The sequence below is a fragment of the Rhinopithecus bieti genome, unplaced genomic scaffold (assembly GCF_001698545.2).
Source record: "Rhinopithecus bieti isolate Rb0 unplaced genomic scaffold, ASM169854v2 scaffold_41913, whole genome shotgun sequence".
In the NCBI taxonomy this organism is placed as follows: Eukaryota; Metazoa; Chordata; class Mammalia; order Primates; family Cercopithecidae; genus Rhinopithecus; species Rhinopithecus bieti.
In genome coordinates, this window is record NW_016818964.1 from 2,951,122 (window position 1) to 2,978,207 (window position 27,086).

A 27,086-nucleotide genomic window follows, 5' to 3' on the forward strand; every position below is an offset into this window, starting at 1 on the left:
ATTCAAATGATCTCTAACCAGGTTCCTCCCACAACATGTGGGAATTATGGGAGTGCAATTTAAGATAAGATTTGGGTGGGGACACAGAGCCAAACCATATCACATAGTATAATGGTCAAAACCAGGAAATTACAGTGATTCTGTATATTGTCATTATTCAAACTTTTCTCAGTTGTCCTACTAATATCCTTTTTTCTTGAACAGGGTCCAATCCGGGAACCATGTTGCATTGGGCTGTCACATTGCTTCATTCTCCTTGAGTCTGGCACAGCTTCTCAGGTTTTGTCTTTCTTGACCTATGACCTTTTGAAGAATACTGGCTAGATAGTTTATAGAAGAATGTCTTTCAATTCGGAATTTTCTGATATTTTATCATGTCAACTTTAGGTTGTAGATGCTGGGCACAAATATGGCAGAGGTAATATGCCTTTCTTTGTGTATCGTTTCAGCTGGCTGGCATAATTTCTGATGAGAAATCAATCCTTATTTTTATCTTTGTGCCTTGTATGTAATATATCCTTTTATTTTTAGCTGCTTTTAAGATTTTTCTCTTTATCCTTAGTTTTAAGGAATTTGATTATTAAAATTGATTTTTAATTATTGATTATTAAAAGAGCACCTTGGCTGGTGTTCTTTCTCCTGCTTTGGGCTTGTTGAATTTCTTGGAACTGTGAATTTATAGTTTTCATCATGTTTAGAAAATAATTTAACCATTATTTCTTAAAATATTTTCCTGTCCCCTGAACCTCCCCTTCCTGGGATTCCAATTTCGGGTGGTAATATAATGGTGAAGGCTTAGGTCATGTGTAGTTTCATGTGTACTATTGCTGATTTTTTTTTTTTTTTTTTTTTTTTGAGACCGTGTCTAGCTCTGTCCCCCAGGCTGGAGTGCAGTGGCGCGATCTCGGCTCACTGCAAGCTCCGCCTCCCGGGTTCACGCCATTCTCCTGCCTCAGCCTCCCGAGTAGCTGGGACTACAGGCGCCCGCCACCGCGCCCGGCTAATTTTTTGCATTTTAGTAGAGACGGGGTTTCCCTGTGGTCTCGATCTCCTGACCTCGTGATCCACCCGCCTCGGCCTCCCAAAGTGCTGGGATTACAGGCGTGAGCCACCGCGCCCGGCCCTACTGCTGATTTTATAGCTTGTTGGGGTGATGTGTAAGAAATATTCATGCAGCTACCATTATCCTAGGGTCAATCAGAATTTTATGACTTATAGAAGAAATTAGCTATTTAAGGAGGTGAATGGCAAGATTTTTGGTACTTTGTCATTTGCCTTTTAAATTTGATTATACTTTTAAAAATGTTTATGTAGTTGAATGTATCTATCTTTAGTCATTTCTAGATTTATAGCATTAAGTCTTTCTCATAATGAGATTATTTTTAAAACATTCATTATATCCTTCTTATTTTATGATTTCAATTTATGTCTAAATCTTTGATCTATCAGGAATTGATCCTGGTGTAAGGATGACAGTGATTCTAATTTACACTGTTTTTCAGCTGGCTACCTGATTGTCCCCAACCAAGCATTTAAAATAAATGTTTTAACACAATTTGTTTGCCTCATTTATTTGAGATGCCACTTTTTTTTTTTTTTTTTTTTAAAAGTCTCATTCTGGCGCCCAGGCTGGAGTGCAATGGCACGATCTCAGCTCATTTCAAGCTCTGCCTCCCGGGTTCAAGCAATTCTCATGCCTCAGCCTCCCGAGTAGCTGGCGCTACAGGCACGTGCCATCCTGCCTGGCTAATTTTTTGTATTTTAGTAGAGACAGGGTTTCACCATGTTGGCCAGGCTGGTCTCGAAGTCCTGACCTCAACTGATCCACCTGCCTTGGCCTCCCAAAGTGCTGGGATTACAGGTGTGAGCCACTGTGCCTGGCCTGAAATGCCACTTTTGGTTTAAAATGAAAATGGTTTAAAAGTGAACGATGTAAAAAGCATACTAAAACAAAACAAAACAAAAAAACGAATAAGACTAATTCAATCACTCACCAAACAGAAACAGTGTTCCTGGTGCTGTAGGGGTTAGGATCATGTTAGCTCAGTGTTAGGGCAACTACCATAAGATGGCCCAACCCCAGCCTCTACCTGGGGTTTTGCTTCAGTGCATGTTGCTTTTGCAATAAGAAAGGAAAACCAGTGAATGTTGGAACTGATTCTGTATTACTCTGTGTTCACACTGCCGTAAAGATACTACCTCAGACTGAGTAATTAATAAACAAAGGAGGTTTAATTGACTTATGGTTCCGCATGGCTGGGGAGGCCTCAGGAAACTTACAATTATGGTGGAAGAAGAAGCAGACAGGTCTTACTGGCAGCAGACATGAGAGAGAGTGTGTACAGGAGGAAATGTCAAACAATTATAAAACCATCAGATCTCATGAGAACTCACTCACTATCATGAGAACAGCATGGGGGAAACCACTCCCATGATCCAATCACCTCCCTCCCTGGACTCGTGGGGATTACAGGCTTCTCCCTCCACACGTGAGGATTACAATTTGAGATGAAATTTGGTTGGGGGCACAGAGCCAAACCATATCACACACATCTGCTATGTCTCCTCCTATCTTTTTGGAGCAAGACTCCGCTGTTCACCCACAACAGGCTTCCAGTGTCAGCTGCTCTGGTGGGAGCCCAGAAATGTTCAATGCCCCCAGGAAACGTTAAAGACCAGAAACCTTAAAAGACTTTCAGTATCTTACCTCTCATGGACCTGTCTGGGATTCTGTCTCTTTCCCACATACCTTCCTGCACTGCCCTGACCCCTAACACCCCATGACAAATTAAAGACGCCACGTTTGTCTGCACTTGTCAGGGTTGTTAAATCAAGTTTAGCCTAATGCAGCCTCCTTACATATTTTAAATTTGGCCTAAAGGTTTCTCAGTACATCATGAACTATAGCAAGTGGAGGGACGAACAGACCATAGCCTACACTTGTGCCAGTCACCGAGTTTTGGCTGATCAAATGAAACCGGATAAGACAAACACAAACCTATAACCAATCCAGCTGTTTCTGTTCCTCACTTCTGTTTTCTGTACATCACTTTCCTTTTTCTGTCCATAAATCTTCTTCCACCATGTGGCTGCCCTGGAGTCTCACAGCAGATGAGGCTGTCCGATTTGTGAATCATTCATTGCTCGTTTATACTTTAGATTTAGTTCAGCCGAAGTTTGTCTTGTATCAGGGAAGAGGGGAGGGTTTGTTGGCCAGAGGAGCTGCTCCTCCTGTGGCAGTACCAGGTGTTATGACCTGAATGTTTGTGTCTCCCCAAATTGATACAGTAGAACCAAATCCCAAAGGTGATGGTGTTAGAGTTGGAGCTTCTGGGAGGTGATTAGGTCCTGGGTAAAACTCTCATGAATGGGATTAAGACCCTTATAAAAGAGGCCCCAGAGAGATTTCTCTGCTCTTTCTGCCTTGTGAGGACACACCCAGAAGGTGCTGCCCCTGAACCCGGAACCAACCTTCCCCAAAACCCAACCAGGCTGGCTTCTGATCTCAGACTTCCAGCCTCCAGAACTATGAGGAAATGCATTTCTGTTGTTCATAAACCTGTGGTACTTTGTTATGGCAGCCCACACAGATGAAGACGCCAGGCCAAGGGATTTGCAAACATCACTTTATCACGGTAACCTCCAGAACCCCCCTGCCCTTCCCTTTAACCACGCTCGTCATCAGAGTCGCAATGACATTTATTACAAGATGCCTAAACGTAGACACAACTCTGGTTGGAGGGAGGAGAACTTGGAGGAGATTGGGGGAACCTCCCACTCTCCAAAACATTTCCGTGGTGTCCCTGGTGCCCAAAGTCAGATAGTGCTGAAGCTCTGGGTGGGCGATCTCTTACGCTGGGTTCACAACTCTGGCCAGGAAAAGACTGCTCCAGGTGAAGTGGTCGAATATCATGATGATGAAGGGCTGGTTGAAACGCAGGATGATAGGCTTGGACGTCAGGTTTAGGCTGACCCCAGTGGAGCCAGCTGTGTCCACACCCTCCTCACTGAGTTGCAGCACAGCTTTGTGGACCACCTGTTAGGTACAGAACAAAGATGGGCGTGAAACCTGCTGTGCGTTCTCGCTTTCCTGCCTCATTGCTGGGACCCCTCACGTCCTTGGTTTTAGGAAGGTGGATCCAGGCTCAGAGAAGGTCACTTGCTGGATTCTTATCCAAGTGGCAGCCCCAGGATGATACAGCCCAAGTCTGTCCACCTCCAGAACCCAGTCTGCACCTACACTTCCTATCAAACGGGTAGGTTGGGCCCATCACACAGAGATCAGAGGTCTCATGGCTTGAACTGGGCTTCACTGTCCATGATGGGTGCTTCTTGCTGCCCTGGGGTAGCGGAGGGAGATCTTGTTCCCTTTCCACTCTGCTGGGTAAATACTAGGGTTCGAGTTATGCAAAGTGCCTATGGCTGTTCTGTTTAGGAAAGCTGAAGCAGAATCTAAAAATGTAAATCTTTGACTGTTGATATGTCCTTGTTGTGATCAAAATTAGGAGGAGTTCTAAAGTCAGCAAAACGTCTGCCTAGCTCGTATCAAAAGACTCTGGTGGCTCATAACCTGGCTAATTAAGTAACAGGTGATATTGGTAAGCTCACAACACCCTAGGGGGTGAACTCCCAGTGACTCTTTCCAGCAAGCACACTCAGGCTCTGGTGGCTCTGTGAGTGGCACCCATGGCTAGGAAGAAGCTGAGCTGGGATTGGAACTCCTGAAGTTTGTCTTGAGCAGATGAGGTTTTGAGTCAACAGGCTTGAGATCAAACATGAAACTGTTATTTACTAGCTCTGTGACTTTGGGCAAGCTGCATACCCTCCCTGAGCAGGAGATTCCTCCTCTCAGAAATTGAGATAATACCCGCCTTCTGAGGAGGCAGCTGTGTTGACTCAATCCACTCACACGGCATGCATTTTACTGAGCACATATTATGTGCCAGGTACCACGGTGGCCACAAAGTCCTTGTGTCTTGCGGTCAGGGGCCACACATCTGAGTAATGGGGGCACACACAGGGCCTACACAGTTTGGGACAGATAGTAGGTGTTCAGTAAAAATTTTCTGAATGCATGAATAACAGAACATAAAGCCGAAGCATTTACGTAATTGAATGGATGTGATTGGCTAGAAAGCACAATATGATCCCAATTAGACATTTACCACTTTTCCTGTTTCTTTTTGCCAGAGGCAACTCACAGTTCTGCCATGACAACTTGGTTTTCACAGTGCCCCCTCTGTGGGGTCTGGTGGGATGGGTAGGTGCCTGGGCTATGGCCCTCCTGTGTCGATAGCTTCCTGTGTGATCTCGGGGATGTCACATTTTCTTGCTGAGCCTCCGTTTACCTCATGGTGAGACAAGGGGCTTGAACTCGACCTGGGGTTCTCAGCCAGGGACCCAGAGGCTCACTCATGAATGAACTCAGGGCCACTTCCTAGTATTATATTTATATTGTGAATTTTGGAGGGGGAAAGAAAAGGTGGGCTTCCAAGACATTTACCTTTGATGACTTCAGTTGGGCATCCTGGGTGATGCCTGAGAAATTTGCCTGGTTGGTGAACAAGTCTGCAATGCCCATTTCCTCCAGCACATCTCCGAGGTCGTAGACTCCAGAGATGGTGATCTTCGGAATGTACAGGTCCACCTGGCTGCTCGGGGTAAGCAGACAGAGTTAGACATTCCAGGGCTGGGCCTGGCAGAGGGGAGGGCAGCACCTCTTCTCCTGGACAGACTCTTATTTCCTTGTGTGCTCCCTCCAGCTCCTGCCCCTGAGCCTAACTTACTCTTTGTGGGTAGAAGGGATAAAGCAGGAGGCAGGATCTGTCTCTGCCTCCATGACAAAGGCAGCTTTCCCATGGGGTCTCTGAATTGCACGTTCTTTTCTTCTCTGTAGTTCCTTCAAGCTGATTCCACCTGGGATGCAGCTAGACCATGGAGCATTTAAGACAATAGTCCATAAAGAAGCATTTTTGTTCCCAGGAGAACCCCTGCTAGAAGCAGAGGACTGGAGGGAGTGCCCAGCTGGGAGCAGTGATCCCTGGCTCCAGCTGTGCCACTAATGCTGTGTGGCCTTAGCCAAGTCCAGCCCCTCTCTGTGCTAATGTCCTCACCCGCACACAAAGGTATTGAACACAGGCTCTCCCAGGGCTGGTGGGTGCTCTGTGATTCTGCAAGAATCTGATTCAGCTGGCAGTTTCTACCAGATGAAGCAGGTGGGGTTTCTAGAAAGGTAAGTGGGGTCACGCTAGGGGTAGCACGGGCATCTGTGCTTTATAACATGTCAAGGCCTTAGTGTTATTTTTAAATTCTTCATGTGCCTTCTGCCCAGAAGGAGAGCAGATGTCTGAAATACTGAAACTGAGGGGTGTCAGTGAACTCTCACTGGCTCTCTGGGCAGATGGGAGGAAAGGCACAAGACCTTCTCCTCACTGAGCAAAAGCAGCCCTGGGTGAGGCCTGGAGACTGGCAACCATCCCGTGTGAAGTGGAAGTCATCCTTTTCCAAAGGAGAGGGAGAAGAATCAGAGGTGAATGGGTGTGTACCTTCTCTAGGTGTGGAAATAGTAACAGAAAGAAAGGAAGGGAGACCAACTTATCCCAAACACCTGGTCTATGTTCTTTAATTTTTTTGTCTCCTCTATCTCTCTCTCTCACACACACACACACACACCACACACACACGCGTGCACACACACATATACACACCTATGAAGTCGGAATCAACATCTTTAATTTCCAGGTTGAGATATCAACACTTAGAGAGGCTGAAGAATTCCCCCAAAGTCACACAACTGGGAGGCAACAGAACTGAAAAGGCCAGGACTAGTTTTGCCACCTGCCACCTGCTGCATTGTTGAAAGCTTTCTGAGAGCAAGGTAATGGGGCTTTAAGGTATATATTATTGATTAGTGTTGCTCACATTGAAGTATTTTCATGAAAATATTATTTTTGGTGTAAAGAAAGATAGACAGATAGTCCTTCCCATCATTTTCAATGGAGTATGATCTGGAATGCATTGTTTGCATCATGGTGCGTTATCACCCCCTTGTGGTACTATGCCTAAATTACAGGTTTTCTTTGGGCAGAAAGGAGGAAGAGATGACAAATGGATCCCTAGCATTGCCCAGATACAGGTTCACACCCACGCGTATACGTGTGTACATACACACACACACACACACTCAAGCGTAGGTATGGATGGTTTAAGAACTGTGTCCTCCACATAGCTATAGGGGATTGCACAGAAGCATAGGGCTGACCACATGACTTCCCTACAGGAGAGAAGTCAAATTCCCAGGCACTTCCATGTGCATTCACAGAACTGGATGATCTTCTCTAGAAGCACCCAACATCAAACAGCTCTCAGAGGGTATCATTCAAAATGAAAACAATCTGAAACCATAAATCACAAAACCTACATATTAATAAAGTAGAGGAGCTTCCTCCTAGATTATCTACTGCAGAATTTTTAGATCATAAAATTTGTCCAAGCCAAATTTATCTCCTTCATTACTGCTGGCCCTCCATTGTTGGCACTCTGGGCATGGTCCCCTGACTTGGTTGGTGCCATGCCCTCTTCATGCCGGGTCTGAAGGCCACTTCCCACTGGCTGAACTTCCACTTAGGCTCAAGGCAGTTTCAAGGGAAAACAACCTGCTCTGCAGCCCTTTCCCATCCCCCGGGCAGAGTCAGGCATTCCCATCTCCCAGCCAGTGCATGTTACACATCTCTCTCGGTCTCTCTCAGAACTCACACTGTTGAACTCACATCATTGTACCGCTATTAATTCCAACAGAATCTGTTTTCTGCTCTAGAATGCATGTCTTTAAGGGCTCTATTTTGTCCTATTCACTACTCCGACCCTTGTGCTTAGCTAGTGCATGGTACATAGCAGGTGCTTCCGTTTATGTGCATTGAATGAATGAGTGAATGAAATGCACATTGAATGAATGAATGAATGAATGAATGAGTGAATGAAATGCCGCCTGATCCACCAGCCTTCCTGAGCTACTCCAGATCTACATGCCCACTCCCTCCTCAACATCCCTTCTGCTTTTGAGTCTGCATCAGCCCACCTGCCACCAGGTTTCATGCTGGTTGGCATTTTCTGACTCTTCTGCACAGACAGAACTTGAATCTCCCTGAGAGTGAGGACCATGTTCTAAAGAACACCTCCTTCCTCCTTCAAGGTGAGGAGCAGGGCTGGGCACTCGCATGACAATAATTTCAATTGCTCTCTAGCTCAGGGGTACTTGGAGGGGAAAATCTCATTTGTTTATCCACCCATCCATCCATCCATCCATCCAACCATCCACCCATCCATCCACTCACTCATTCATCCATTTACTTATTAATTCATCCATTCATTAACTCATTCTCCATTCACTGACTCACCATTCTATGCACTCACTCACTAATTCATTCATTAATTCACTCACTCATTTGTTCTTCCATCCATTCACTCACCTATCCATTCATTCATTGATTCATTGCTGACTCACGTCCTCAGCTGACCTTGCCTGAGTGTCAATCCTGCACCAGCCCCTTGCTTGAACCCGAGGTCAGAGATAGATGGAATCCATTGGCTGCTTCTCCTCCTGATTACTGCCTCTTCAGGATATGCAGTCCTTGCTTTCTTCCTACTTACTTGCTTATTACCTACTTTAGTCTTGCTTTCTGAGTTGTTTACTGATTGATTGATTGAAGAGTTAGATGCCCTGAGTAACTTAAGAACCATTCATATAGGTTTTGCATTGGCTCCATGATGAATACAGAGGTCATTTTCACTATATTCCTATGAGGTCTCCCAGGAATCTTTAGGCAGGGCCTGGTTTCAGGTAAGCAAGATGACAAAATGAGTAAGTGTGTAGCTGCGTGGTTGGCAAACTTAGTTTAAGAAAATGCTGCAAAAATATGACAATGCAGAGGGTGTGTATGAACTTCACAGGGAAAGGGGACCTCACTTGGTGAAATGTCCCAAAGTATTTCAGTATTGATGGACAGATCAATAAATTAGTGTGAGCTCCACATCAGAGAACCTTACAGCCTTTGGAGGCCCAGCAGACAGGAAAACAATGAGCCCTGGAGGCTGAGTCCAGGGAAGGAAGGATGCCCCGGCATACCCCCTTTTCACCTGCCCCACTTTCTGGGGACATGTGCATTGCAGAAATCAACACGATGGCTGGAGGGCTTACCTGTTGGTCAGGCCTGCAGACCACCTGTTAATCGTGTCCCGGCTCAGTGCAGCGATAACTGTGTTCATCTTCCCCTTGTCTGGAAGGATGAAGAAGACAGTCCCATTGCCCACGTAGTTCAGCTGTACCAGCTGGCAGGGGAGCTCCGAGTCATGAAGGTAACTGATGGTGCTCGACTGGAACATCATGGGCACCTTCACCACAGTCGTCTCGTCCACATAGAAGTTCTCCCCGGTGCTTGCCAGGTCAAAGTGCTGTGTCCATGTGCCTAGGAAGAGGAGGAGACAGGTCTTTAGGGCAGAGAGGAAAACACAGTTCCGGGTCACCTCATGGGCCTGCTATCCAAGTGACACAGTGGCCTTCTGCATGCTTGGAATGTCCCCATTCAAACCTCAAGGGTTTTTAGGTAAGATATAAAACTTCTCAGAAATTTAAAGCCTATTTCTTCCTCTACTTCCTGCAATGGGTTGAGGATGAGCTCTGTTTCTGAGATTGGCTTCTACACAAGGCAGTGGGGAGAGACCAAGAGGGAGTTGGTCCTTGGATTTGGGGGTAAAATTCGCTTAGCTCAGACTGTGCCTCGGCTCCCCATGCCTAGAGTGGGTCCCAGTTCTGAGGGCTTTGGAAGTGGTGCTGGACCTCAAGTCTCAAACTCAGAGTCCCTGGTGGGAAGTGAAGAGGCCATCTCCACCCCTGCCAGCCTGGCCGGCCCAGCTGAGGCTCCTGACCCTACTGAATGGTCCTTCCTTTAGGTCACATTGTCCTAATGAAGAGTCAGGGTGAGAAGACTCCTCCGGGGTCACAGACTCCCACCCCCGCAGGCCCTCAGGTCCCCTCTACCATGTTCCAGGGTGCCACCATCCACGTTGGTTTTTTTTTTTTTGCCTTGAGATGGGTAGCTCACTACCTTCACAGACGGGACTTGGCAGTACTGGTCAGCTCTGATGGGAAGAAAATTGCTCCTCAGACTGAGCCGAAGCCTGCCTGATTGTTCATCTACCGGAGTCCATCTACCGGAAACTCACCTGGGCTGAGTGTCACAGGGTCTCTGCTCTAGGTGAAGTCTCCCCAGTCTTAAACTAATGACTGAGGCCCTTGAGTCCAGCAGGTCCTGGGTGTCCTGGCTGCCATTGACCACAAGCCCTAAAGCCCTTGCCAGGCCACCATTTCCCAGCTGAGGCTCCCTAAAGGCGGACAGAACATCACTCCAGGTAGCCCCTTCTCCATACTACTGTCTGTGGGATCCATGGATTGCTTGGCCAAAATTCTTGGTTCTGAGCCAGCCACAAACCTCTTGTAATAGCTACTGATGGAGACAACAGGGAGAGGCTGATGGATGTAGAGAAATCAGCCGTGGCTGCGGAGCCTAGAGACCCCAGAGCTATGCTGGTTCATTCTGAGTGACCTCACTAACCTCAGTGTCTGCATACACTGACCAAAGGTAGTAAACGCACCATCCGTCTGTCTCACGGCGAATGAGATCATTTGAGGGTTCTCAAATCATCCTCCAAAGGAAGTCTAAAATCCTCAGAACTAGAGGGCAGTTGTATTTTGTGGCTAACTTACAGCAAAAAAAAAAAAAAAAAAAAAAAAGTGGGTAAAATATTTTTCATTGTTAGGTTTTTTCATCCTTAACATTTTGCTGCTTGCTTTTTCTGGAGTATTTCTTTGCTAGAAGCAAGCATAATGTATATAGTTTGACACAAAACAAAATACAAAATGGGGTTCAGCCTCTACTTTAAGGGATCTATTCTCAAAAAGTCCTGGGAGAATTGGTGGTAGAGAAAGAATTTATTGGGGAAAATCTGAGAGAGCAAAGATGGCTCCTCTGGAAAATCTTTTAACAATATTTTAATGTTATTTAAAAGAACTGTCAAGAAAGTCCAATAAATAAATCACACATCAGGACCATTTTACATATTCTACATTTAGTGACAATAGCTACACTAATCTTGATTTCTGTTTATTATCCTGGCTTGCTAGAAATATTGCAGAGTATTTTCCCAGCGGCTTTAACCAAAGACTTGTGGATTCGTTTTGCTGTGCCATAGAAAATCTGTGTACAATGAGGCATTTCACCCCCATCAATGTCTGGTCCTGCATTCAAGTGTTCAAAGTTTCTCTAATTTTGTAACCTAAAGCTGTTGATCTCCTATCCACTTAGCCTCACTGTGGTCCTGAGGACACTGTGAAACTTCGTGCAGAATGATGCCATGCCAGCACCTGTTCCACCAGATGCCCACACGTGCTCAGGCCTCTCTTAGGCTCAGGAGGGGACTCCCTGCACCTGGGTTTACCGTGCCTTTTCCCCAGGTTGTGTTGCCTGAACCTCTGTACAGTCACTGCTGAGCTCCTTCCATGCACCAAACATTACACAAGGGCACTGGGATCTCCCAAAGAGACAAAGACACCCTGCACAAGAGCGCACAGCCTCGTCGGGGAGATGGTCTATGGAATTTGTGGGAGCACACAGAAGAGTTTTTGAGCAAACGTTCCCAGCCTCCCTGGCCCTCCCACAGTCAGGTGTTAAGAAGGCTGTCTGGCCAGGCGCGGTGGCTCAAGCCTGTAATCCCAGCACTTTGGGAGGCCGAGGCCGGGGTGGAATCACGAGGTCAGGAGTATCGAGAACCAATCCTGGCTTAACGGCGAAACCCGTCTCTACAAAAAACAAAAACTAAAAAAGCCCGGGCAGGTGGCGGGGCGCCTGTATTCTTCAGCTGTACTCGGGGAAGGCCTTGGGCCAGGAGGTGGCCGTGACCCAGGAGGCGGGAGCTGTGCAGTGAGCTGAGAATCGGCCCCTGCCACTCCCAGCCCTGGGCGAACAGAGTGGAGAACTCCGTCTCAAAAAAAAAAAAAAAAAAAAAAAAAAAAGAAGGCTGTCTTTGCCCAGTCAGCCTCTCAGCCTCACCATCCTGTGAGGAGGGCAGCCTCTCCTGGGAGTTCCCAGCCTTGTGCTGGAGAGCAAGAAAGACCCAGAGGCAGGTGGAGAAGAAGGACTCCTACAGATGCTAAGTTAGTCCAGACAGTAAGGAGGTGCGGGATGGGAGGGGAGGTGAGCGCAGTCTGATGGGAGGTCCTGAGAGAGAGCTGGGGAGAAGGGGAAGGGGGCATGAGGAGTCCTGGCTGGGGATCACACCTCCACTGATCTGATGATCTTGTCGAGAGACACATGTTCAATAGTGATACTGGCTTAGTTTGCTTATTTTGGCTGTTTTATCTGCATTCCTTTGAATATGATTGCTTAACTGAAACTCAACCACTTAGGTGCTAAACCATGTGTTATGGCAAGATGATTGCCCAAATGAGACATGGGCAAACTGTGGAGCATGCATATGAGGACAAGGTTTTCCTGGGTGAATCTGGGGAGGCTTCACAGAGGAGGTGACTTTTGAGCTAAGATTTGAAGTGAGGGAAGATGTTTTAGGCAGTCAGATAAGTTGCAAGAGGGCTCATGAGACAGAAGAGGCCTGGGCTTTGTGGTAGGCAGAATAATAGCCCTCCAAAATGTCCACATTCTAATCCCCAGAACTTGGGAATATGTTAGCTTTCATGTCCAGGGGGAATTAAAGTTGTAGATGGAATCACAATTGCTAATCTGCTGGCCTTGAGATGGGCAGGTTATTCTGGATCACCCAGGTGGGCCATTATCCAGTGTAATCCTGAGGGTTTTTGTAAGTCAAAGAGGAAGGCAGGAAAGTCAGAATCAGAGAGATGTGATGATGGAAGCAGAGGTGGGAATGATGCAATTACTGGCTTTGAAAATCAGAGAGGCCCACAAGCCATGTGGCTTCTAGAAGCTGGAAAAGACCTGGAAGTGCATTCTCCACTAGAGATTCCAGGGTTTTATGAACAGGAAGGTGAAAAACTGAAGCAAGACCTGGTTAGAGCAATGTGTGCAGGATGGCTCTGGGGGCATCTGGGAGTTCCCGAGGGGTGGGTAGGGTTCTGTCTGGTTCTAGGCCATTTTTCCAGTCCCTGGCCCAGTACTTGACAGTCAGCATTTGTGGAGCACGAAGCAGCCAGACTGTTCATGGTTACAGGTGTAGGCCTCAAACCAACCTGCCAGAATGTGGGCACACTGCTCAGCCCTTCCGGGTGGCATTTTGATCTTTTGTAAAATAATATAATTCCACCTACCCAACAGGACTGTGGTGAAGATGGAGAGTCCCAGATGTATATGTGCTTTACAGAATCAAAGATTTTGCCCAAGAGTGTGCCCTGGATTTTAACGGCTGTTATTATTCCTGGCCATAGTGGATGGGCCGTCAGACTGGGATGGGTGGGAATACCTTTGAAGAAGATATAGTTGACCAGGACGAGGACGGCTGGGCTATCCAGCCCTGACAACAAGTCGGCAATTTTCCCCTGTGTCTTACTCTTGACATAGCTGTTGATCTGTCTGCTGGCTGTTGCCCAGTCCCGGAAATTCATAGCCAAGACCTCTGACTCATAGTAGTGCTTGATGTCTGCTGAGAATGACTCCAGCAACTCCAGGCTGCCATCAAGAAACAAGGCATTGCCCATGGTCATTTCTAAACTGGTGTCTGACTCTGCAAAGAGTTGGTGGAGGTGCTGGAAACCCTGGTGGATCTCAGTCTCAGACCTCTCAGTGAGGTTGAAGCCCAGGCCCTGGAGAAGCTGGGCCCGTGTGTGGCCACAGGTGCCCAGGGACAGCATAGCTAAGGCCATGGAGATGCTCACGGGGGAGATGAAAATGTTCTTCTTGGGACTCAAGGCCACTAAGTGCTTATACAGGCTGAGGGCAAAGTCAGCGTTGACTGAAGCCAGGCCCCGGTGATGGTTACTCATGTTCCTATAAGCAGCATTAGGATCCATGGCCTGAACGGTCCAGAGGCCACTGGTGGACAGCCAGAGAAGACAGGTGTACGGGAGGAGTGGCATTGTCCAGTATAGCCAGGCCCTGCCAAATCAGAAAAGCTTGTTAGATGATGTGGCAGTCTCTGAGTCAATGGGGCATAGTGCAACAGGAGGCAGGCAAAAGACCCCATTCAAGCCCCAGTTCTTTCCTCCACACTGGCTGTCTTACCTGGAGCACATCACAGAGGGCACTAGACTTCAGTCTCCTCATTTGGAGATATGAATAACACCCGTTATGATTTATCCAGTGCCTACCAGGTACCCAACAATGATCTAGGTAGTCTGGCTATATTCAGTCATCTAACCATGACCAAAACATTCCTAAAGTAAGTATTGTTAACCTGATTTTAGGCAGGCAGAAATAGGTGCTCAGAAAGGTTAAAACCCACCCAACAGATATGTTCAAAATGCTTGAAGAAAAACAAAACGCAATTAAAGCATTCCCAGAAAACAAAAGCTGAGTAAGCTTTTCCCACAATACCTGCCCTGTAAGAAATGAGAGGCATTTTATTTCAGATTGAAATGAAAGGACACTGGACAGTAACTTTAAGCTGAATGAAGAAATAAAAGACCTCTGGTAAAGGTAGATGCATGGGCAATTATAAGTTACATTTTTGGCAGTAACTGGAAACAGGTGGGAACAGAGCTACAAGGAAGCAGAGCTTTTGTATGCTATTGAAGTGAAGCTGGTTATATCAAATATATTCTGGACTAAATGTGTTATGAGCATACATATTGCATTTTGGTTTAATGTATTTTCTCTACTGTTTTTCTATTCTTGATTTTATTTATCTCTGCTCTAATCTTTATTATTTCCTTCCTTCTGCTATTTTCAGTTTAGTTTGTTCTTTTTCTAGTTCCTAAATTATAAACAAAGACTAAAAATTACTTTTACACATTAGCCTTCTAAAATACGATACAAATATATGCTGTCTACAAGAGACTCATTTTAGATCCAAAAATGCAAATAGACTGACTGAAAGTGAAAGGATGGAAAAGTTACCCCATGCAAATAGTAACCAAAAGAGAGCCGGGGTGGCTACACTAATATTAGACAAAATAGATTTTGAATTAAAAATGTTCCAAAAGACAAAGAAGGTGATGATATGTTGATAAAGTTTTCAGTACAGCAAGAAGATACAACATTTTTGGTTCTTCGTTTCCTATATTACTGTCCTTTTTTGTTTTTAGTTTTTGTACTGAAATGCTTTTTTGTGTTGAAACACTTTAATAATTCTCTTCTCATCCCTTTGTGGTTGTTATGGGGATTACATTAACATCCTAAAGTTAACACCTGAATTTGAATATATGCCATTGTTTATTTGAGATCTTTTTGTTTTTCAAATGTGTTTACAGCTATACGTTTCTATCATCCCACTGCTTTCACTCATTGCATAAGTTTTGGTATGTTGTGTTTCCATTTTCATTTGTCTTTAAGTATTTTCTAATTCCCCTGGTGGTATCTTTTTTGATACTCTGGATGATAAAGAGTGTGTTGTTTTTCCACACTTTGTAAAATTTCCAGTTTTCCTTCTGTTAATGATTTCTAACTTCATCTCATTGTGATTGAAGAAGATACTTAGTATGATATCTGTCTTTTTAAATCTATTGGCTCTTGATCTGTGGCCTAACATAGGGTCTATCCTGGAGAATGTCCCGTGTGCACTTGAGAAGAATGTGTATTCTGTTGTTGTAGAGTGTTTTGTATATGTCTGATACATCTAGTTTTTACTGTGATGTTCAAGTTCTCTTTTTTCTTACTTATTTTATGTCTGGTTGTTCTATCCATTATTGAGAATGAGGTATTGAAGTGTCTAAATTGCTGTAGAACCATTTCACCCTCCAATTGTGTCCATTTTTTGCTCAATTTATTTTGTCCCAGACACACTCAAAAATAATGTTTTACCAGCTGCTAAGGTCTGAATGTTTGTGTCCCCACAAATTCATATGTGGAAACCTATTCATGGGGTCTCTACCCTCATAAAAGGAATTAGTGCCTACATAAAAGAGGCCTGTGGCAGTATTTCTGGAAGAAATTGGCATATGAATCAGTAGATTGAGTAAAGACAGCCACCTTTACCAATATGGGTGGGCATTTTTCATCCATTAAAGGCTGGATGGAACAAAGAGGTAGGGGAAGGGCAAATTCTCTTTTCTGTCCCTGAGCTGGACATCCATGTTTGCCTGCCCCTGAACATTGGGGCTCCTGGTTCTTGGACCTTTAACCTCTGGGACTTAAACCAGCAGCCTTACTAGGCCCTTTTCCTACTGTGGAGCTGCACCATTGGCTCCTCTGGTTGTCAGGCCTTCAGACTCAGACTGAATTACATGGCTGGCTTTCCTGGGTCTCCAGCTTGCAGATGGCAGACTGTGGGACTTCTCAGCTTCTATAATTACATAAGGCAATTCCCATAATGCCTCCTCTTACATATATTTCTATATATCCTATAGATTCTGTTTCTCTGGAGAACCCTGACTAATATAATGGATTAAATTAATTTTGAGAGGCTATTAATAGGATTATACACCATACCCAATTTGGATTTATTTCTGTAATGCAAAGATGTTTCAACGTACAAAAATTGATCAGTCTAATACATCATATTAATAAGAGAAAGGAAAAAATCACGTGATCATCTCAATTGGTGCAGAAAAAAGTATTTGACATAATTCAACACACCCTCGCATGATAAAAACACACAACAGATTGATACAATCAAGTGTAAAGAGGTGCCTGGAGAACGTTCAATTGGCCCACGCACTGGGAGAATGGGGTGGAGCTGTGGGAAGTTTGTGCCCTTTGCAGCAGGGAGGAGCTTGGCCTCTCTCTCCTGATCCTGTGTGGTAATCTGGGGATTCCATCGGTGAGATGAGGGTCTGTTAACAGGACTCTCTCTCGCTTTGCTGAGTTATTTTCCTTTTCACCCAGTAAATTCCATTTTTTTCATCCTTCAAAGTGTCTGCGAGCCTAATCTTTCATGGCCATGTGACAAGGACCCCGTTTTTAGCTAGACTAAGTAGAAAGTCCTACAACAAAATTAGTAATAGAAGTAACAGAAGAAAACTACCTCAACATGATCAAGACTATATATTTATAAAACCTATTATACTCAATAGTGAAAGACTGAAAGCTTTTCCCTGAAGATCAGGAACAAAACAAGGATGCTTGCTCTCAGTACTTTTACCTAATATAGCACTGGAAGTTCTAGCCAGAGCAATTGGGCAAGGAACAAAAAAAGGTATCCATATTTGAAAGGAAGAAGTAAAATTATCTGTGTTCACAGATGACATGATTTTATACGTACAAAACCCTAAAAATTCTACAAAAAATTCTGTTAGAACTAACAAACAAATTTAGCAAAGTTGCAAGATATAAAATCAATTGCATTTCCCAACACTAACAAAGAAAACAATTTGAAAAGGAAATTAAGAAAACAATTCCATTTACAATAGTATGAAAAAGAATAAAACAGGGATTAATCAGGGAGGTAAGAGACTTATACACTGAAAAGTACAGAACAGTGCTGAAGGCAATTAAAGAGGACATAAATAAATGGAAAGACATCCTGCATTCATGGATTGGAAGAAATTGCTAAGATGATAATACTATCCAAAGCAGTCTATAGATTCAATGCAATTTCCATCAAAATTCCAGTTCTGTATTTCACAGAAATAGAAAAATTCATCCTATAATTTGTATAAAAATCTCAAGGGACCTGGATAGCCAAAACAATACTGAAAAAGAACAAAGTTGAACATCTTGCACTTTCTGATTTCACAATTTACTACAAAACTATAAAAATCAAAACAGTGTGGTACTGGTATAAAGACATACATATAGACCAATGGAATAGAATACAGAACCCAGAAATAAGCCTTGCATATATAGTAAAATGAGTTGAACAAGGGTGCCAAACCATTCAATGGGGAAAAGACAGCCTTTTCCACAAGTGGTGCTGAAAAATTGGATATTTACATGCAAAAGAATGAAGATGGACCTTTACCTAACACCATATACAAAAATTAACTCAAAATAGATCAGTGACCTAAACATGAGTTAAAATTATAAAAATCTTAGGAAAAAACTTGGGGGAAAAACTTCATGATATTGGCTTTGGCAATAATTTCTTGAATATCACACCAAAGCCATGGGCAACAAAAGAAAAAATAGACAAATTGGACTTCATCAAAATTGAAAACTTTGTTCATCAAAGGATACTATCAATAAAGTAAAAATGCAACTCACAGAATGGGAAAACATTTGCAAATTTCATATCTGATAAGGAATTGATATCCAGGATATATAAAGAACTCCTAAAACCCAAGAACAAAAACAAGAAAACAAATAAACCCAGTTAGAAATGGGCAAAGGACTTGAGTGGACATCTTTTCAGCGACAACACACAAATGGCCAATAAGCACGTATAAAGATGCTCAGCATCACTATTCATTAGGAATATCAAAACCACAATGAGATACCACTTCATATCCATAGGGATGGCTACTATAAACAGACAAACAAAACAGAAAACAATAAGTTGGCACACCAGACATGATGGCCTGTGCCTGTAATCCCAGCTACTCTGAAAGCTGAGGTGGGAGGAATTCTTGAGGCCAGGAGTTTGAGACCAGTCTAGGCAACATAGCAACATTTTTTTTTTTTTCCGTTTCAAAAAAAAAATTTTTTTTTAAAATTTAAATGTTAGCATGCATATGGGGAAATTGGAACCCTTATTCTTTGCTGGTAAGAATATAAAGTGCTACAATGTGTAGAAAGCAATATGGCAGTTCCTTAAAAATTAAACAGAATCATCATTTGACCCAACAATTTTGCTTTGAGTGTATCCACCAAAAAACGGCAAGCAGATAGTCAAGGAACTTGAATAGATAATTGTAGACTAAAGTCACAGCAGCATTATTCACCATAGCCAAAAGATGGAAACAACCCAAATGTCTATCAATGGATGAATGAATAAACAAAGTATGGTATAAACATACAGTGAAATACTATTCAACTTTAAAAAGGAATGAAATTCTGACATTTCCTACAACATGGATGAACCTGGAAGACATTATGTTATGTGAAATGAACCAGACACAAAAGGACAAATAGAGTCTAATTCTACACCTAGAGTAGTCAAATACATAGAGACAGAAGTAAAATTGTGGATACCAGGGGCTGGGGCAAGGGGAGATTGAGGAATTATTGTTGAGTGGGTGTAGAATTTCAGTTTGGGATGATGAAAAAGTTCTGGACATGGAAGGTGGTGATGGAGGCACAACAATGTGAATGTACTTTTAATGCTACTGAATTGTACACTTGTAGTTAAAATGTTAGGTATTATATTTTCCCACAATACAAATTTAAGGAAAACATTAAATATAAATGATTTAAGAAGAGTTCCATAAATGGAATTTTAAAAATCCACCCAGCTTGCAGTGAGCTGAGATCGCACCACTGTACTCCAGCCTGGGTGACAGAGTGAGACTCTGTCTGGATTGGGCTCCCAGCGCTGCTATGTACAAATTAGGTGATGTAGGACAGGCTATTTAAACTCTGCCTCAGTTTCCTCAGTATAAAAAGAGCTGATAATAATACCTCTAGCCTTACCCATTTTTCTGGTGTTTGTCTCTTCTCTAGTAGTGCCTCTGCACAGCCTCCTCATCTCTCCCAGAACTCAGCAGTAACCACTACCTTGTCCCCCTGCCTTCTGTTTAACTCCCTCCAGCCCTTTTACCCATCTGCAGCTGCATCTTCCTAAATTCCTGAAAATTCAAGCTGGTCAGTTCTGCTTTGAAGTTTTCAGGGGCTCGCCATTGCCCACGACAAGGCTGATTCTCACTAACATAGCCCAGGGGGTCTTTGTGACCCAGTCCCTGGTGACAGTTCTGCCTCCAGCCTCAAATCTGGCCCTTGAGGTCTCAGCCACAGCAACACTGGGTGTCAGGGGTTCTTCCAGCACCCACCAGCCTTTTATCCCACTGTGGGTCAGGGCAGGGTGGGGCAGGTCACATCACTACAGGGCAGGTTACAGCAAGACAGGTCACTGCAGTTCCCCAGGGCAGGTCATTTCGATTTTTCCATGTTTGCTGAGCCAGCTCTGGGCTGGGAGCAGGGAAGAAAGATGGACCTGCCTCAGCCCTGCCCATGTGGCTCCAGTCTGTAGGTCGCTCGTCTCCCTGCCTCACCTGGCTCACTCCATCTTGTCCTTTGAGACTCAGGTCCCAGGTCACCGCCTCCAGGAAGCCTTGCATCTGTGCTTCTCTATGGCCTTGCCCCATGACAGGCAGTGAAATCTTTGCTTAGCTCTGGTCACTGCCATACCTGTCTGGGATCTCCTCTTGGGCACAGGCCCTGTGCAGCATGATGCCAATGGTAGGATGGGCTCCCATCCCTTTCCTGCCATCTCTGCGGAGATTGTATGCCTCACCTTCTCCTGTGTTAATTCTCTAAGATGAGGGTGAAAACTCCACCCACCTGACAATATTGTGAATACCAGACGTGGTTGTTATCAGTGCTTGACTTATGTGACCTCATTTAATGGAGCATCGTGGGACCCAATTTATAGATGAGAAAACTGAGATCCAGGGAGACAGAGTTACTCCCCCTGAGCTGGAATTCTAAACCTAGATGTCTGACTTCAGAGCTTGTACCATGCCATTCTGCCTGTCTCTACAGAAAGGAAAATGATGAGTAAAAAAGCTCTTAAGAGTACCCAGCCACGGCCGGGTGCGGTGGCTCACGCCTGTAATCCCAGCACTTTGGGAAGCTGAGGTGGGCGGATCACCTGAGGTCAGGAGTTCGAGACTAGCCTTGCTAACATGGTGAAACCCCGTTTCTACTAAAAACAAAAAAATTAGCAAGGCATGGTGGCGGGTGCCTGAAATTCCAGCTCCTCGGGAGGCTGAGGCGGAAGAATAGCTTGAACCTGGGAGGCAGAGGTTGCAGAGAGCTGAGATCACGCCATTGCACTCCAGCTTGGGCAACAAGAGTGAAACTCTGCCAAAAAAAAAAGAGTACCCAGCCATATAAAAATGCAGAGTATCAATATTGTTCATGCATTTCATGTCAAGTATGCCCTCTTTGTTCCTCATCTCTGAAGAGACTCACTTAGTAAATATTCACTGTGTTCTGTTTTCACAAATGCCCTACCAGCCAGGGACAGTTCTTGACGTTCTGTATTGAAACCTCAGGACATGCGGTACAGTGCAGACAGCTCTGTTCTCCGTGCATTATCTCCGCCCCAGGTCACTGAGTGAGGAGCTGTGGTGGATAGATCTGCGTGACTCTGAAGAATACCTCTGCACTGGGCCAGCTGAGCCCTCCCTGGCCCCCACCCGCGGCCAACATCCTTCATCAGTGGTGCCTACTGGAGCAGATGCATTGTAGCTCGCAGGCTGCGACTCTGTGGCTGTTGTGGGTGTTGTGGCTGTCTGGCTGGGCTTAGGAGCATCAGTCACGGCAGTGGATGAGAATGGTTCTTAGCTACAGCCCTCTGTGTCAGGTCCCTGCATGGCAGGAGCCCAGGGGACATCAGAACCACTGTGGATGACTCACAGACTCTGGGATTTGGAAAATCCTCCGCAAGGTTGCCTCATAACACTGCTGGCTGCCCTAATGTTCAATGTACCGTTAAAAAAAAAACAAAACATCTCAACAAACCAAACAAGCAAGCAAGCTGCAGCCCTGGCTTTGCTCTGGAGGCCGGGCAGGGGGAGGGATAGAAGGTTCTCAGTTGTTACTCACAGTCTGCGGTGGGCTCAGGCTGTTTCTGCTGGCTTGGTCCTGCTGTCCTGGACCCTAGCATGTGTACAGTAAGCCTGCGGGGGATGCTGCCTGTTAAATTTTGTTTGCCAGCTTTCCGGGTGGTTAATGGTTAGAGGGGCCAGTGGCCTTCGCCGCTTGGTAGTCCTCACCCCCGAGCCATTAACCAATGGGAGGCTTTGTCAGGAAAGTTGAGTAAACACAGTAATGCTGCAAATTAACTTTGCTGTGCGTTCAATTCTGTGAAGTTTTTTTTATACCAAAATGTGGCTGGAGTTGCATCAATGTGGTTGCCCTGTGTCAGTTGGCAGAGATGTCTTAGGTGTCTGTAATTAGCACCAAGGTGCAGATACTTGTAAAAAGTAAAAACAGGTGTTTAACTCCAATTGGGGATGACTTGGGCAAGGTCCTGCCTTCCAGGGGTCTTAGTCTGGTGGGAGAGACAAACATGGAATAATATCTGCCAAGTGCTTCCTCTGTATTATCTCATGAAATCTTCACAATGACTCTGTGAAGTGGATACCGTTACCTCTTCTCTTTAGATGGGAAACTGAGCTGCATGGAAGTTAAGTGAAGCGCCCTTGAGATTCAAATCCAAGACCATTCAACTCTAAAGTCTAGCACCTTTCCTCTTCTCCACATTTTATTTTTCATTAATTTTCTTTGGATTACAGGTGACAGACATCAAATTGAACCGCTTTAAAGCAAAAAGGAATGCATGAGAGGTCCAACGGTGGAAAGAACTTGAGACACGGCTGGATCTAGGGAGTTCCAAATCAGGCATCAGATCTCTCCTTCTCTCTCTCTCTCTCTCTCTTTTTTGGATTCATTCCTAGCTCTGCTTTCTTCTTCTACTTTATTCTGTCTGCATTGGGGACAAAGGTGACCACTGTAGCTCTAGGTTATTTGGTTCTAACTGGTTAGTTGATATCAGAAGTAGAGAAATTCTCATTTTTCTCAACGTTCATAACAGTCCCCCCAAAAGTCTACAGCATGGTTGCTCCCCTTTGGACTGATGGATCACAGTGTGGAGAAGGATGAGGCGCTGTGAATGCCTCGCTGGAGTTCTTTGCTCTCCGTTGGGTTGACAGCATCATTGATTCCATCCAGAGATGAGGGAAGCTCTTTCCAGGGGAAAAGAGGAAAGTAGGGCCTACAACTGGGTCTGCAGTTTTGGAGACACCTTAGTTTTGTTGATATTTATTGGTCTTTTCAAGTTTCCAATCCTATAAGCCAATTTTGAACTTTATATGTAGGTATTTATCTATTTCATCTAGATTTTCAAATTAAATACTACAGAGTTATTCATTAGGCCTCTCCATTATTATTTTTACATTATTATTTTATATCAGTAATTCTTCTTTCTTTTTTTGTTCTATATTTTATTTATGTCTTTTCTCCCTTTGATAAGTCCTGTTACAGAGATCTAGCGAGCTAATTAATCTTTCCAAAGATCCACCTTCTAGTTTTGTTACTGTTTTTTAAAAAAATTGATATTTCATTGATTTCTGTTTATATCTTTATTTTTTAAATCAACCCTTTAAATTCTCTGGGATTCGATCTGTTGTATTTTTTTCTATTTTCTTGAGATAAATGCTTAGCTTTCTTACTTTTTAATATTTCCAGTCTCCGCATAAATGTATTTAAAGTTAAAAGTTTTCATCTAAATACTGATTGAGCTATGTCCCACAAGTTTTTGATAATTACTATTTTCATTGTCTTTTTTTTCTAAGTATTTTAAAATTTCTTTTCTGGTTTCCTTTAAACCCTAGGTGTAGTTTAGTAATATGTCACTGGGTTTATTTAGAATTTTAGGCTATTCTTTTGTTATTAACTTCCAATTTTATTTCACTGTGGTCAAAGAATATTGTCTATCATGATATTGAACATTTGGAATGTTTTGAGGTTTGTAATAACTGTATATGGCCTTTTGTTTTTTGAGATGGAGTCTTCCTCTGTCGCCCAGGCTGGAGTGCAGTGGCGCGATCTCGGCTCACTGCAACCTCTGCCTCCTGTGTTCAAGGGAGTCCCCTGCTTCAGCCTCCCGAGTAGGTGGGACTACAGGTGTGTGCCACCATGCCCGGCTAATTTTTTTATTTTTAGTAGAGACGGGGTTTCACTGTGTTAGCCAGGATGGTCTCGATCTCCTGACCTCGTGACCTGCCCACCTTGGCCTCCCAAAGTGCTGGGATTACAGGCATGAACCACCGTGCCCAGCTCATATATGGCCTATTTTAATAAACATTTCATGTTTTCTTTAAAAAATAATGGATATTATCTGTTTGATACGTATATGTACACATTCATATATGTATATATGTAATAACTTGAGCTTATTTTATTTAACTCTTCATACGTAGGTTGATTATTTACTTAAGCTGTCAGTTTCTCAGTGGGGAATGTTAAAATCACCAATAGCAGTTGTTCACTTATTTCTCTCTGTCAGTTGTTGCTTGATTCACTTTAAGACTGTATATTAAAGCATATATACTTTTGATAATTATATCCTCTTGTTGTATTTATTTTTCTTGTATCTTTTTTCCATATAGCATACTTTTGTCCTAAATTTAATTTTATCCATTGTTATGATTGCTTTCCTTTCTTTTGGTTCACTCTTACCTGATACTTTTCATCCTTTTATTTCCAAACTCTCTGTGCCTTCTTTTTTGATGATATTTCTTTTCTAATGATATTTCTCTGAAGCTAAGAAGGTTTCTGAAGTTTTGTCTGACTTCTCGATACTTGCAGTAAAGTGTGAGAGGAAATAGATAAGCTTAACATTTTTGTTAAATATAAAAGAGCCGGGGCTTATTGGGTTAAAAATAATATAGTGTCTCCTTCTTAGTCTTTCCAATATTATCCAATTAAGAAATAATTTCAAAACAAACATATATCTAGAGTGTAACTGTAAAAGTCTTTATAAATACCTCAGAAAATTCTAAAGTGCTGCCTTAGCAGACCATTGGATCAGATATAAGGTCCTCTAAGGCTAAGGATTTTAAGGTTAATGTTCCATACCAGGTTTATAAATAGACAAAAATATAGAAAAGCTTATCTTGGAAAGATTGGTGGTTATGGCCTTTATTATAGTGGAGTGGATTATAAATTAATTCATATAAAAATCACAATTAAAAAAATTAGATTAGCTTTGTCTCAAAGGGGCAAGACAGTGCAAAATGATGAAAGGCCTTTGAACTTTCAACCTTCTACAGGCAGGAAACAGGATACAGAGGCTCAGCCTCAAACATGAGGTATTTTTATGGAAAAGGAAGTGTGACCCAGGCAGAATCAAGATCTCAAAAGACACAGCAAGGGGCCATGGTGAATTATTCCCAGGAGCAGACTGGGAGTGCCAATTGTGTGAAATCATGTGTGTCTCACCATTTTATATTGTGTGTGGAGAAGTGGGAGGAGAGAACTTGTCTCTTCCCTTCACAGGTCTTCAGATTGAGAGAAGCTACACACTTCAGGAAGGACATTTAAGGATCATCCACCGTACCGTGACTGATTTAAATGAGGGTATCTGGATTTTAAGGGGGTGTTGCAGTTGGATGAGACTTTGGGAGTCACAGCGGAGGTGGGTGTATTTTCCATGTGTGAGGGAAAATGAAGTGTTGAGCCCATATGGTGGACTGCAGTGTTTTTTCTCCAACATGGCTGCCGTCCTTCCCTCTCTCCCTTTGTGAGCATGCTGCGCCACCATCAAGAGACAGAGTCTATTCCTCCCTTCTTGTGAATCTTGGCTTGTCTTACTGGCTTTCTTGACGAATAGAATGTAGAAGTGATGTTCTGGAATTTTCAAGGCTAGTTCATAAGTAATTTCGCAGCTTCTGCCTTGGGCTCTTAGAGCCCTGAGTCACCTTGTAAGATGTACAAGCGCTCTGCTAGAGAGACTATGTGGAAAAACCTTGAGACAATATGTGGAGAGATAAAGAACCAGCTGAGTCCTTCCTTCTAGCTATCCCCACCGTTGTGCCACACACCTGAGTGCAGCCGTCTTGGATCAGCCCATCCCAGCCACCTAGTGAATACTTCTGAGTGATCCCAGCTGATGCCGTGTGGAGCAGAAAAAATCACTCAGGCATGCCCTGCCTGAATTTCTAACCTAAAAACTGTGAGTAATAATAGAGTTGTTTTTGTTCTTTTCTTTGCTTATCTTTGTGGAGATGGCGTCTCACTATGTTGCCCAGGCAGGTCTTGAACTACTGGCCTCAAGTGATCCTCACATGTTGGCCTCCCAAAGTGCTGAGATTTATAGGTGTGAGCCACCTTGCTTAGCCAAGATTGTTCTTTTAATTCATTAAATTTTGGAAGAGTTATTATATAGCATATCTTTTTAGATAACTAAAAAGAAATGGCTGGGTCATATATTTAGCTTTAGTAGAGGCTGTCAAACAATTTTCCAAAGCGATTGAACCAATTTATATTTCCAAACAATGGTGTATGAGAGGCACAATTGCTCCGCATCCTTGCAAATCTTTGACGTTGTCCGTCTTTTTCATTTTATTCATTCTGGTGGGGTGTGTAATGGTTTCACATAATAGTTTTATACCTCATTTCTCTGATGACTAATGAAACTGATTACCTTTTAAATTTTTTTGTCATTGGATATCATCTGTTGAGAAGTAACTGTTTAAGTTAGATTGAACAGAGTGCCTATTTCTGTCATATTGTCTTTTTCTTATCAATTGGTAAGTTTAACAATCATTTGCCAGATCAATATATTGCAATATAAGTTTGTGACTTACCTTTTCACTCTCAATGGAATCTTTTGATGAACATCATTCATTATTTTAATGAGGTTCAAATTGCCTGTTTATTCTTTTACAGTTAATGCTGCTTATGTTCTGTGTGATAAATCTTTGCCGACCCAAATGTTATGAAACATTCTCTTATGTTTTCTTTGAAAAGCTTTATTGCTTTATTTTTCACTTTTAGGTTCGTTATACATCTGGATTTGATTTTTGTGTATGGTGTGAGGTAGAGGTCAAATTTATCTTATTTCATATATATGATACCATTAGTGATGATGAGGATTGTGTTGCTTAAAAATGTCATGTCATAAAAGATAAAATGTGTTACCTCTCAGAGGATACTAAAGAGACATGAGATCAGTAATGGTGTGATTTCAGAGTAGGAGGTGGTCACTCTTGGAGAGCATTGACAAGAAGCTCCTCCCAGGATACGGGTGACCTTCTGAAAGTTCTTAATGACTTACTAAATGCAGAGCTTGTATCCTTAATCGGA

General features: G+C 43.4%; 1 protein-coding gene across 1 annotated transcript; it reads right to left on the reverse strand.

Annotated features, from left to right (window-relative positions):
• Nucleotides 1-3,681: 3,681 nt before the first annotated feature.
• Nucleotides 3,682-21,949, reverse strand: SERPINA6 (serpin family A member 6). The gene is made up of 5 exons (XM_017857874.1): nt 21,822-21,949; nt 13,486-14,117; nt 9,197-9,464; nt 5,504-5,651; nt 3,682-4,036 (listed from the first exon to the last, which is right to left on the reverse strand). Exons 2-5 carry the CDS (start codon nt 14,096-14,098, stop codon nt 3,851-3,853), a joined length of 1,215 nt encoding a protein of 404 aa, XP_017713363.1. The 5' UTR covers nt 14,099-14,117; nt 21,822-21,949; the 3' UTR covers nt 3,682-3,850.
• Between the last annotated feature and the right edge of the window lie 5,137 nt (nt 21,950-27,086).